Source organism: Rhinatrema bivittatum, chromosome 16, assembly GCF_901001135.1.
Source record: "Rhinatrema bivittatum chromosome 16, aRhiBiv1.1, whole genome shotgun sequence".
Lineage (NCBI taxonomy): Eukaryota > Metazoa > Chordata > Amphibia > Gymnophiona > Rhinatrematidae > Rhinatrema > Rhinatrema bivittatum.
The window spans coordinates 34,288,336-34,301,831 of record NC_042630.1 but is presented as its reverse complement, the minus strand read 5'-3'; the positions used below and the strand labels follow the sequence as shown (position 1 = coordinate 34,301,831).

General features: G+C 47.1%; 1 protein-coding gene across 1 annotated transcript in view; it reads right to left on the bottom strand.

Moving 5' to 3' along the window:
- PRCC (proline rich mitotic checkpoint control factor) overlaps window positions 1–13,496 on the bottom strand; it is a 36,487-nt gene that overhangs the window by 15,844 nt on the left and 7,147 nt on the right. Inside the window, exon 2 of the mRNA XM_029580116.1 lies at window positions 11,349–11,399. Coding sequence (XP_029435976.1) covers window positions 11,349–11,399 — 51 coding nt within the window. The remainder of the gene's footprint in view (window positions 1–11,348; window positions 11,400–13,496) is intronic.

The following is a 13,496-nucleotide window of genomic DNA, read 5'->3' as shown; positions in this document are numbered from 1 at the left end:
ATCATCCTGGAATTACCATGATCTACACACTCAGTGGAAAATGCAAGAGATGACATTTGCCTCCACCTTCTGCCAACAGAATTGTTTTCCCAATTTGGAATACAACAACGAGCCAGAAGAGAGCAGACAGATATTCAAATGTTATACAGTAACCAATACAGAGGTGGGCTAATTGCCTGAGAAACTCTCAGAATTCTGGGCTGTTTTTGACAAGGTGGCTACAGACATGCTAACCCCCCCCGACAGCTGATGACTGTCCCATAGACTTGCAATAAGGGAAGAAGGTTCTGTTCAGAAGAATTTACTCTTTGTTTGAAATGAAAAAACTAATACGCCATAGGGAAGCCCACAAAAGGCGTTGCCACACCCAAAGTCCAGATGGCATGGAGGCGCTGGCATCGGCACCTCCATTCCAAGTCAGCCCGGCTCCAGTTCCTGACTCCAATCCTGTGCCAACTCTCACTCCAGTTCCTATCCCTCTGGGAATGCCCAGGTCCAGAGACTTTACCTCTAGGGGATGGAGGGAAGGGCCCAGTGCAAGAAGCTTCCCTCTGGGAGAGGGCTCCCAGAATTCCTTGTCAGACAGATTCTGGATTCAAAATATATCCAGCGAAAACTTCATTAGCCAGTAAAACTGGAAGGAGTAAAATTTAGAAAAGCACAGATAATGATAAGCTACTCAAGTCACTTCCACCAAGAATATCTGGAAAACTAGACCCCAAGGCCCCAGGAGGGGCAAGCAGGAGAGGAGGCAGTATACTGTCTGGATTGGTGGGGCTTGAACCGGCAATTCTAGAAGGCAGAAGTAAGGAAGCTGTAAAGGAGCCATGGGAGATAGAGAAGCAGAGAAAGACCAGGGGACAATTACCCTCCAATTGCTAGGAAGCTAGATAAAGCTCTCTGAAGGTCCTATGGCTCAGCACAAAGCATGCCCTGATTGGTGAAAGTACATAAGAAATGGAGGAACACCTTTGCTGGTACAACAGACTCCTGGGATACGTCTCCCAGAAACTCTGCTCATCCTGTCTTGTTCCTGCTCCGCATCCAGCCCCTCAGTCCTGCTCATATCATAGAAACATAGAAAGGACAGCAAAAAAAGACCAAAACGGCCCATCCAGTCTGCCCCAGCAAGTTCATACTTAGTTTCACAGACCGTCAAGGTCAGGACCCTTGTTGGTTACTGTTTGATTCCAATTTCCTGCCACCCCCTGCCATTGAAGCAGAGAGCAATATTGGAGTTGCATCAAAAGTGATGTATCAGGCTTATTGGTTAAGTGTAGTAACCGTCGTATCAAGCAACTTACCCCCATGCATATTTGTTTTCCCAGACTGTACAGTTCAATGTCCTTGTTGGTTGTTGTCTGAATGTAATTCCTCTTTTCCACATTTCCCCTTGCCATTGAAGCAGAGAGCAATGTTGGAGGTGCATAAACCGTATGAAGGTTTATTGGATAAGGGTAGTAACCACCATTCCAGCAAGCTATCCCCATGCCTCTTTTCATTCTTTCCCATCCTCTAGCCCTTTAGGGATCCACAGTGTTTATCCCATGCCCCTTTGAAATCCTTCACAGTTTTAGTCTTCATCACTTCCTCTGGAAGGGCATTCCAGGCATCCACCACCCTCTCCATGAAGAAATATTTCCTGACATTGGTTCTAAGTCTTCCTCCCTGGAGTTTCAAATCGTGACCCCCTACTGAATTCTTTCCGATGGAAAAGGTTTGCTGTTGACCATGGATCATTAAAACCTTTCAAGTCTCTGAAAGTCTGTATCGTATCACCCCTGATCCTCCTCTCCTCCAGGGTATACATATTCAGGTTCTTCAACCTCAAATTATTTGATGGAGACCACCCACCATTTGTGTCAACTTTCTCTGGATCGCCTTATCCTGTTTCTTTCCCTTTTGAGATACGGTCTCCAGAACTGAACACAGTACTCCAGGTGAGGCCTCACCAAGGACCTGTACAAGGGGATTATCACCTCCTTTTTCTTACTAGATATTCCTCTCTCTATGCAGCCCAGCATTCTTCTGGCTTTAGCTATTGCAGTGTCACGCTGCTTCGTCGACTTCAGGTCGTTAGACACTATCACCCCAAGGTCTCTCTCCTGCTCTGTGCACATCAGCCCTTCACCCCCCCCCCCCCCACCCCCAACGCATAGAGTTCTTTCGGAATACCACACCCCAGATCCAACTCTGCACTTCTTGGCATTGAATTCCAGCTGCCTTATCTTCAACCACTCTTCCAGCTTCCTTAAATTCCATCTCATTCTCTCTACTCCTTCGGGCATGTCCACTCTGTTGCAGATCTTAGTATCATCCGCAAATAGGCAAACTTTACCTTTTATCCCTTCCTCAATGTCTCATACAAAGATGTTGAACAGAACCAGTCCCAACACTGATCCCTGTGGCTTGCCACTTAACACCATTCTCTCTTCAGAGTAGGTTCCATTTACCATCCCATGTTGTCTTCTATCCGTCAACCAGTTTGTAATCCACACTCCACATAAAGTCCTGCAGTCCTGCTCCACGCCTCTCTTGGGTTCTGATCCTGAGCCTGTTCCAGAGTTACAGCTGCATGTCAAGGCACCTCTCAAGTTAGACCTGTTTTTTTGGGGGGGTTTTGTACTAGACTTGGTTCAACTTTCATCTGGCCATCCAACCTCTTCAGGTACTCCACTTCCTAACATATCATTCACTAGTGCCTGGACATACCCAGCATTTAAAATACTTACATTCCACTCATGATGACACAAGTCCCACTAAGCAGATTACAACAAAACAGTCAAACAATGTGAAAAACGATACAAAAAAAACACCAGTCGACTGTATATCCACACAGACAAGGTTTGTTCTGGGTAAGCAGGCACAATAATCATTCAAATCCGAATATGTGCCTGGCAGACTCTGTCTTAGGACTTGTTTTATTTTCTCCCTTGACACCTCAGGGTTCCTTTGTAGGTCAAAATAGTTGTCATGGGCCTTGATAAAGCATAATGCATGTGGCTGGATCACACTGAGTGCATAATCTTATTGCATATGTCCCATAACCAATCTCTTTACCAAGAAGTGATCCCAGCTGGGCCAAGGTGCAGATGCTTCACCTACTCTTATCCCAAGATGGAAAGAAACTGCAAATAAACTTGGGGACAGACAACTAACTCCACAGGTGGTACGATGCATGCAATATTTTTATATATACAATAAAAAGAGTTGCACACAGATTTACAATCTGAGATCTTCACTATTTCTACAAAGTTTCTAGGCCTCTGCTGAAAAGCAAATCATGTACTACCAGGACTAATTTTTCACTCTTTCACTGTGTCTTTTGGGAGTACTGGGGTGGTACACTTTTGCTCACAAATTAGAAAAAAGTTGATCGTTTAATCAGTTGATATCATCACGGTTGCCTTTTTTTGAAAGACTATTTCTCAATTTGCATTCTGGAAAAGAAACACGGTAGATGTGTCATGTGGACAAAAAATTAACTTCTGTGCTTAATGAGGACCTCATTAAATGTAATCAAATACAGGATAGTTAATGAACTTGGGAGTGTTCATTACCACCTTTTCACATTGTCAAAAAAAACCAAAACAAACCAAACACACAGAGGAGACAGATATGGCGCTTGGATACGGGAGTTAGTAAAACCATAATCATTTTTATATCGTTGAATGCTGCTGAACATTTGCCTTGCATTTTGGTGTCTGTATAAATAGAGAGTTAAATAAAAAAGTGTTAATGATATCCACCGTGCATGTATAATACAATTTTTCTAATATATATATATAGGAAGAAGTAATATTCATCCTACACAAAACTGAAGTATAATTGTTTTTAAAGGGGTTGTGCAAATATTTTATTACAACCACTTCTGTCAAAGTTTCATAACATTTTACAAAAGGGGGGGGGAATCAGGTTTTCTGATCTTGAGGATTAGGCAGGTGCGTCAAGGTACATGAGGTGTGTTAGGAAAGCATGGATGTTTGAGAATGACAGAAATGAACATCAGGATTTTTTCATCAGTATCTGCTGCGGGGCAACCATGTCGTCCCTCTTTTTGGCCCTCAGGTAAACGGGTGTACATTTCACACAAAAGAATGATCCCTAGGTTCATTTCATATAAGAACAGAAGAAATGCCATATGGTCCAGCAAGACCAGCACACTGTCTCTGTGGTTAATCCAGATCAAAAGTACCTAGTAGGATTCCCAAAGAATAAGTCCAATCCTTTTTGCTAATAAGCAGGGATAAGCAATGGCCTTCCCATGTCTACTTGGCTAATAGTGTAAGTGTGCTTTGAGAAAATTTTCTATGAAGCCAGACTAGTTTGGTGGCAGTGAAGAAACAAAGATAAGATTGCACTGATCAGACTTGTAGAATAGTCAAGGCTGCTGAAATGCTAAAAAGTATGTTAAAGGTCAGCATTAAGTTTTGTTTCTGCCTTCTGGTCTCAATTTACAAAAAATCATGACTTACAAGAATCCATCTTATTAGCATATGAGAGAAAATTATAATGCCAACCATTCAAAAGCATTATGCAAACAAACTAACACACTAGTGTGTAAGTTTAGGGGCGTGATGATTTTAACTGAGTGTAATGGCTCAGAAGAACCAAGCTAGCATTTACTGATGCGTCCGTCGGTCCTCGAAGGCTTCGCCCCTTTTGCCTCACCTTATTCACGGCTCCTCCCGCTTAACTGGGCAAGATGGCTACCGCCGCGTCTACAAGCCGACCTCTCTGGCGTCCCCAGAACCGCTATGGTGCAGCCTCCCACCATTGCTTCTCCCAGTTACCTACTAGGGTACGCGCGCGTGCGCAACCCACGTCTTTGTCCCCTTGGTGCGAACCTCGAGGGCGTTCCCTCATGCTGACGTCACGCCATCCGGGTATATTACCTTCACTGATTTGCTAGCTCCCCAAGTTAGCAAGGACTCGAATCCGTTCTTGTCTACGCTACTCTGCCGCTTCCATGCTGCCGCAGGAAGCTCTCTCTCTCTGCCCTTCGGGGTATATGCTAACCTGGGTACCTGCTCCTCAGCAGGCCCTCTGCTTTATTTCAGGTGCCTTACAGGGAACAGGTACTCGCTCCTCGAGGGCCTGCTCTCCCTGCCTCAGTGCCTGAACCTTCTACAACAGACCTGGTGGAATCCCATATCAACAGCAAACACCTAGTGAGTACTCTAACTCTCAGTCTCTCTCACCCACAGTATCTCCTCGCTGGAAGACCTGCTGCGGAACCTCTTGACGTCATCAAGGAGAGAAGGGCTCCCTCTGCCGAGGTCCCTGAGACTGCAACTATGAGTCTGCCTCACTACTGCCACCTCTGGTGGTTCTCTTCAAGCTGTCTAATAAAAGAACTCGTGTGTTTGTGTAGTGCAAGTCTAGCCCAGTGCTGTGGCTCCTCACGGGGCTCCTCCGCGTGGGCGTGGTCACCTCCACAGCACCCAAGGATCCACAAACACACATAATTTCAACATTTACTTTACATTGTCTGGTAAGCTGCACTTCTCCTATTATGAGGTATCTGTAATAAAAAGACTAAAATTTTTTCTCTTACTGGCTTTTGGTATTCAATATTTTACTAACACCCCAAAGGTCAATAAAGCTCAGCATCCTGTCTCCAACTATGCCAATCCAGATCACAAGTACCTCGCAGAATCCCAAAGAATAGGTCCAATCCTTTTTGCTCATAAGCAGTGACTTCCCCAAGACTACATGGCTAATAATGGCTTATGGATTTTTCCTCCAGGAACTTGTCTAGAACCTTTTTAAACTCAGCTATGCTTACTGTATTCACCACATTCTTTGGCATCAAATTCCACAGTTTAATTGTGCATCAAGTGAAAAAATACTTTCTCCAATGTGTTTTAAATGTGCTATTAGCTTCAAAGACTGTCACTTATCTTACCTGAAAGGATAAATCATCATTCCCTGATTACCCATTCCACCCCACTCAATTTTATAGACCTCTACTATAGTCATCTCTTCTTTAGGCTGAAGAGTCCTAATCTGTTTAATTTTTCCTCATAGGGAAGCTGTTCCAACCCTTTTTTCATATTGGTTGGCCTTCACTGCACTTTTCTAGTTCTGCTATATCTTTTTTTGAGATGGGGTGATCCGAACTGCACATAATACTCAAGAAATGAGGACATTATGATAGTCTGTTTTATTTTCCATTCCTTTCCAAATAACATGCAATATTCTATTTGCTTTTTTTGGGCCAAGGATTTCAAAGTATTGCTCACGACCACTCCAAGATCTTTTTCCTAAGAGGCAACGCTTAATACAGAACCTAACATCATGCAATTATAGTTTGGATTTTTCTTCCCTGAATGCACTTTTGCTCTTGTCCACATTAAATTTCATCTGCCATTTAGATGCCTAATCCCCACAGTCTTGCAAGATATCTTAAACTGGCTTATGATTTAATTATTTTGAATAATTTTGGGTCATCTGAGAATTTGATCATCTCACTTGTCACCTGCAGTTTCAAACTGTTTATACATATATTAAATAATCTGTGCATTAAAACTATAGTTCACTTAATGGAGAAATTACTTACCTGATAATTTTGTTTTCCTTAGTGTAGACAGATGGACTCAGGACCAATGGTTATAGTGTACTCCTGATAGCAGTTGGAGACGGATCAGATTTCAATCTGACGTCAGCCCTAGTACATATACCCCTGCAGGAAGTGCAGCTCCTCAGTATTCTCTTCGAAAAGCAATTGTGGATATATGTGTGACTGAACAACTTGGTTAACTTGAACTGGTTGATGTGGATAGAGCTGGAGACCGCAAGTGCACTCAACCGAGAAACGCCGACACCCAGTAGGTATGGGTGTCCTAATTAGAGGGAAGCTTAGCTTACCCGTGTTTGTCTTGATCTCGGGGAATTGTCCCCCGAGGTTTCCATGTTTGCCGGCAGCCGTGGGCGGGATGCTGAGTCCATCTGTCTACACTAAGGAAAATGAAATTATCAGGTAAGTAATTTCTCCATTTCTTAGCGTGTAGCCAGATGGACTCAGGACCAATGGGATGTACAAAAGCTACTCCCGAACCGGGTGGGAGGATGCCCGTGGCCCACTTAGTACTGCCCTTGCGAATGCTGTGTCCTCCTGAGCCTGAACATCCAGGCGGTAGAACCTAGAGAAGGTGTGGATGGAGGATCATGTCGCCGCCCTGCAGATCTTGGCGTGTGACAGCATCTTGGTTTCCGCCTAGGACACTGCCTGGGCTCTAGTGGAATGGGCCTTGACTTTTAGAGGTGGAGGCTTGCCTGCCTCTACATAGGCCGCCTTGATAACTTCTTTGATCCAGTGGGCTGTGGTTGCGCGTGAGGCCGCTTCCCCTTGTTTCTTCCCGCTGTGAAGGATGAATAGGTGGTCTGTCTTTCGTACGGCTTCCGACCTTTCCAGGTATCGGACTAGGAGTCTGCCGATGTTAAGATGGCGAAGGCGGCGAGATTCTTCCAAGTCCTTATGCTCGTCTGGCGATGGCAGCGAGATGGTTTGGTTTAGACGGAAATGAGAAACCACTTTTGGGAAGAAGGAGGGAACCATGCGTAGCTGTATGGATTCCGGTGTGAACCTGAGGAACGGTTCTCAACAGGACAGTGCTTGAAACTCGGAGATGCGACGGGCCGAACAGACTGCCACTAGAAATGCAGTCTTCAATGTTAGTCGGAGGGACAGACCGCGGGTGGGTCTGAAGGAGGCTCCTGCTAGAAGTCTAGGACTAGATTGAGATTCCATAAGGGTACCGGCCACTTCAGGGGTGGTCGGATCTGTTTGACCCTTTTCAGGAAGTGGGAGACGTCCGGGTGAGAGACTAGGCTACCGCCCTCCACCTTGGCTCTGTAGCAGCCAACGCGGCCACCTGCACCTTGATGGAGACACAACCCCTTCTGTAAGCCGTTCTGCAGGAATTCCAAAATCATGGGAATTTTGATTGTCCACGGGAGGATGTCGCGGTCTTCACACCAGGCTTCGAATATTCTCCATATTCGTATGTAGGTTAGAGATGTGGAAAACTTGCGTGCTCGGAGCAGAGTATCAATCACCGCCCCCGAGTATCTGCTCTTCTTCAGGTGTGTCCTCTCAATGGCCAGACCGTAAGAGAGAATCGAATCGGGACTTCGTGGAGGATCGGGCCTTGTTGGAGCATATCCCGGTGTGGAGGTAGAGGGCTCCCTGTCAGTAGTCTTCGCATGTCTGCGTACCACGGCCTTCTTGGCCAGTCCAGGGCCACTAGAAGTACTGGTCCCCTGTGGTGTTCTATCTTGTGGATGATCCCGACCAGTAGCGGCTACGTGGGGAAGGCGTATAGCAGGATTTCCTGTGGCCAGGCCTGGACGAGGGCATCGATCCCCTGGGATTGTGGTTCCCATCTGCGACTGAAGAAGTTGGGAACTTGGGCGTTGGACCGGGTTGCCAGGAGGTCCATGGCTGGTGTTCCCCAGAAGTTTACTATCAACTGGAAGGCTGTGGCCAACAGCCTCCATTCCCCTGGATCTAGACTTTCTCTGCTGAGGTAATCCGCAGTGACGTTGTCTTTTCCTGCGATGTGGGTGGTTGAGATCTCTTGTAGGTTTGATTCCACCCACGCCATTAGGGAGTCTATTTCCAGAGACATCTGTTGGCTTCTGGTTCCTCCCTGGCAGTTGATGTAGGCAACTGTTGTGGCGTTGTCAGACATGACTCTGACCGATTCGCCTTAGAGTCTGTGACTGAAGCGTAGGCAGGCTAGCCTGACTGCCCATGCTTCCAGTCGGTTGATGTTCTATCCCGACTCTTCCTTGTCCCATTGCCCCTGGGCGGTCAGTTCCTGAATGGGTTCCCCACCCTTGTAGGCTCGCATCTGTAGTGAGCAGGATCCAGGTCGGCGGGGATAGCCTTACTCCTTTGCTCAGATGGTCTTTTTGTAGCCACCATTGTAGCTGGGTTTGAACTTCCTCTGGGAGTTGGAGGCGAGTGGAGTAGTTCTGGGACATCGGATTCCATCGTGACAGGAGGGAACGCTGTAGGGGTCGCATGTGAGCTCTTGCCCATGGAATGGGACTCTCCGGAGGCCACGTTCAAGGGGGGACGGACCCTGGCAGCCCTATACCAGGTCAATCAGCTGTTGAACGACTTGCAGCAAAGGGACATGGCAGGAGGCCTGACGGAGTCCCTCGAGGAGGGGGGTTCGTCTTCGGTTCCCCTGTGGCACTAGTGCCTGGGATAGCGAGCTCTTTCAAGCTGTGAGCCAAGAGGTCTGATAGTTCGTCTTTGGCGAAGAACGGCCTCATGGTTCGGTAAGGTTCCGTTCCTGGAGGGATTTCCCCTTCCTCCAGGGAGTCTTGAACCTCGTCCGAGGTGCCGTGTCCCCAATGTTGGGGCTTTGAGGCATTTCTCTGGGTTTAGAGGGTACCGGGATGTAAGGGTCCTCTGGGGGAGGCTGTGGTTGTGACATCGGGGACGCCGATTGCATGTGGACAAAGATATGTAAGGCCATTGAAGAATTTTACCCAGGAGAAAGATGCTGGGTCTAAATAGAGAGGCGCTGCGTCCCCAGGGAGCCCCGTTTGAGGGAGGCTCCCGCTGGGGATAGCCAGATCCGGTGTACTGTCTGTGGATCCAGATCCAAGTGCCGGCTGGAGAGGACCTTTGCCTGGTTCACCCAGAGCCTCTTCACACTGTAGACACAGGGCTGTGGCCTCTTCATGCTGTGCAGCTCTAATGTGGCATGCTGGGCAGAGGCCCTGAGCCTTGAGCTTCTTGTCCGGTGGTGCTATGGTTTGTGCCCATAGGATTGCAGAAAACTCCGGTTTGTGCATTCAAGAGTATGCCGGGAGGCTGAGTTATGCGCTCCGGGTGCGCCGAAGTTGTGCATGTAGGTCGGATGCACGCGCCGCTATGCGCACGGGGTTTACTTATGCGCCCGGCACAATTGAGCTTGTGGCTGTGCACCCGGCGCCCTTATGTGCGTCGCTGTGTGCGCATAAGTGATTTTGTGCGCACGGCTCGCCTCTGTGCGCACGGATCGAATTGGCGGACAGGGCAACGATGAAGAGAAAATGGCGACGGCGACTACGCGAGCAATATGGCGACTACCTCAGAGGGTCTCCGTGGGAGGACCCTCATATCAGACCGGGTTCTAGCCCGGATAGGGCTGATCAACCCGGTAGCACTGACGCTGGCTGGTGATCTGTGCAGCTATTTGAGCCTCGGAGACCGGAGACTTTTAAGAAGTTTTCTACCTTACTTTGTCTCAGTGTTTCCTGGTCTCGATCCGGGTGGTCTCCGGCTGAGAGGGGAGGGAAAAGTACCTTCACTGCCATGCTCGAAGTTGCACCCGCTGCTTCTCAGCCGCACCCATTGCCGGGGGCTAAGTCCACGCCAGGAACCGGCTGCCGGACCGAGGACTACCTCTGAGGGATCGCGGAAATCACCTCAGGAATTCTCAACTGGGGGAGGGACCCATAGGTATCACCACAGGAGAGCGGCGCTCATCTGTAGAGGTAAGATTTCTTCTTTGTTTTAGATTTCTGTGGTTAGAATACTTTAATGCTGTGCAAGCGTGGATAGAGTCCTGAACTACTATGGAGATGGAGAAATACTGAAGAGCTGCACTTCCTGCAGGGGTATATGTACTGGTGCTGACGTCAGATTGAAATCTGACTCCGTCTCCAACTGCTATCAGGAGTACACTATACCCATTGGTCCTGAGTCCATCTGCTACACACTAGGAAATACATAGAAACATAGAAATGACGGCAGAAGAAGACCAAACGGGCCATCCAGTCTGCCCAGCAAGCTACGCACTTTATCCATTTTTTTTTTCCCTTTTTCTCACTCCCACCTTTTACTATTGGCTTCCAGTACCCTCCAGCCCTAATTCCCCTCCACCCCACCACCAATTTAGAGAGCAGCGCCGTATCTGCATCCAAGTGACATCCAGATCAATTAGGGGTAGCAACCGCTGTAACAAGCAGGCCACACCCTTGCCCCATACTCTTACCCACCCCTGTTTTAATTTTTTTGTTTTTTTATTTTTTTTTGGAGATAGCAGCCCTCCATCCTTCCGCTCCGTGAAGGTGGAACACTAACTACTGGCCACTGGCATCCCGCTCCGTGAATGCCTCTGTGGCTACTGCCGCTCCGTGCAGTGTTTGAATGCCTCTGTGGCTACTGCCACAGAGGCATTCAAACACTGATTCAAATACAAATCAAACACTGATTCAAATACAGATTTATAAAAAACAAAAACATACCTGTCAGACTCTTGTTGCTTTGCTCTCTGATCTCTTCTCACTATAATTATTTGCTACGTTTTTAAAGCGTTCACAGGGTGAAGCGTGAAAATTACCTGAGGAATGCTCTTCTTCTTCTTTGCAGGCTCATCTTCCTCCGAATCAGACTGAAAAAGAAAAATCCCAGCTCAGCCTAAAACTTGTGACACAGTGTACAGCTTATAGGTCGACCCAAGAGGATGCCCCTGGGAAATTATGGCAGAAAAGCTGACTCGCACCTCCCATGATCCTGACTACCTAACCAACTCATGAGGGAGACACCAGAGAAGCGCATCAATGCATGAACCACCACACTGTAGGCTAACGTTAGTAACTGAATGAATTTAATTCCACTTTGACATATCACACACCTCCTCCACTTACTGACATAACTATGTAGCAGCCCAAATACTCAGCTCTTTATCGCATAAAGAGGAGAGTCCCATGCACAAGACATCTTCAAAAGAGAGTGTTAAATGTTACGGTTTAGAAGTCATTCCTCACTGGGAGCAGGGAGGCTAAGCTCAAAGGGTGTAGTTTCTTCACAATGACCTGATGAAGAGAGGATAACTCGCAAAACCTCGTCACAGATGTATTAAGAGCATAAGATATGCCACAGTGGGTCAGACCAAAGGCCCATCATCCTGTCTCAAACAGTGGCCAATCCAGGTCACAAGTACCTGGCAGGATCCCAAAGAATAGTTCCAAACCTTCTTGCTGCATAACCCGGGTTAAGCAGTGGCTTTCCCAAGTCTACGTGGCTAATAATAGTTTATGGACTTTTCCTTCAGGAATTTGTCTAAACCCGTTTTAAACCCAGCTACACTAACTGCTTTCACCAAATCCTCTGGCAACAAATTCCACAATATAACTATGTGCTAAGTAAAAAAAATATCCCCTAGATCTAGTATTATTTGAAAGGTTAAATCATCATTTACCCTTTTCTAGACCTCTCTCAGCCATCTCTTCTCCAGGCTGTTTAGCCTCTCATCATAGGGGAGCCCATTGTGGTCATCCTTCTCTGTACCTTTTCTAGTTCCACTGTATCTTTTTTGAGATAAGACTAGCAGAACTGCACACAATACTCAATGTGCAGTCATGCAGCCGCGCTTATGTTATAAAATCCGGGGTCGGCGCGCGCAAAGGGGTGCACACTTGTGTACCTTGCGCTCGGCGAGCCCCGATGGCTTTCCCTGTTCCCTCCGAGGCCGCTCTGAAATCGGAGCGGAGGGAACTTTCCTCCACCCCCCACCTTCCCCTCCCTAAGCCCCCTCCTTAACCTTTATTCCACAAGTTGCGCCTGCCTCTGGGCAGGCGTAGGCTGCGAGCGACAGCCAAGTGCTGGTGCGCGATCCCCTGGCACGACCACTGTGCCGGCGGCCTCGGTCCCGCCCCTGCCCCGCCCCTTTCACAAAACCCCAGGACATACGCACGTCCCAGGGCTTGCGTGCGTTGCCAGCCTTATGCAAAATAGGCTCGGCGCGCGTAGGGCTTTTAAAGTCTGCCCCATTGTGCACAGTGATTCCAAGAACCTTTTCCTGGGTGGTGACACCTAATAAGGAACCCAGCAACATGTACTTATAACTTGGATTATTCTTCCCTGTAGACTTCACTTTGGACTTGTCCACTTAAAATGTCATCTGTCATCTAGACACCCAGTCTCCCAACTTTGCAAGACCCTCTTGCAATTTCTCACAATTTTGCATAATTTTGTGTCTTCTGAGCATTTACTCACCTCACTCTATTTTCCAGATTACTTATAAATAGATAGAAAAGCACCGGGCCCAGTACAGATCCCTGAGACACACTATTTACTTTTCTCCATTGAAAGAAATGACCCTTCGCTCCTACTCTTTTTTTCTTTAGCCAGTTACCAATCCACAATAGGACATTATTTCCTACCACCACAACTTTTTAATTTTCTGATGAGTTTCTCGTGAGGGACTTTGTCACATGCCTTCTGAAAATCCTGATACAATATATAAACTGACTTATCTTTGTCAACAGTTTGTTTACCTCGTCAAAAAAAAAAATCTAAGAAATTTGTAAAGCAAGATTTTCATTTGTTAAATCCATGTTGGTTTTGTACCATTAATATGTGTTAATCCAGGTGGCCAGTTATTTTGTTCTTCAGAATAGCTTCTACCATTTTGCCCGTCGCTGATGTCAGGCTCACCAGCCTGAACCTTCCCAAATCACGACAGAGCACTTTTTAAAAATGGACG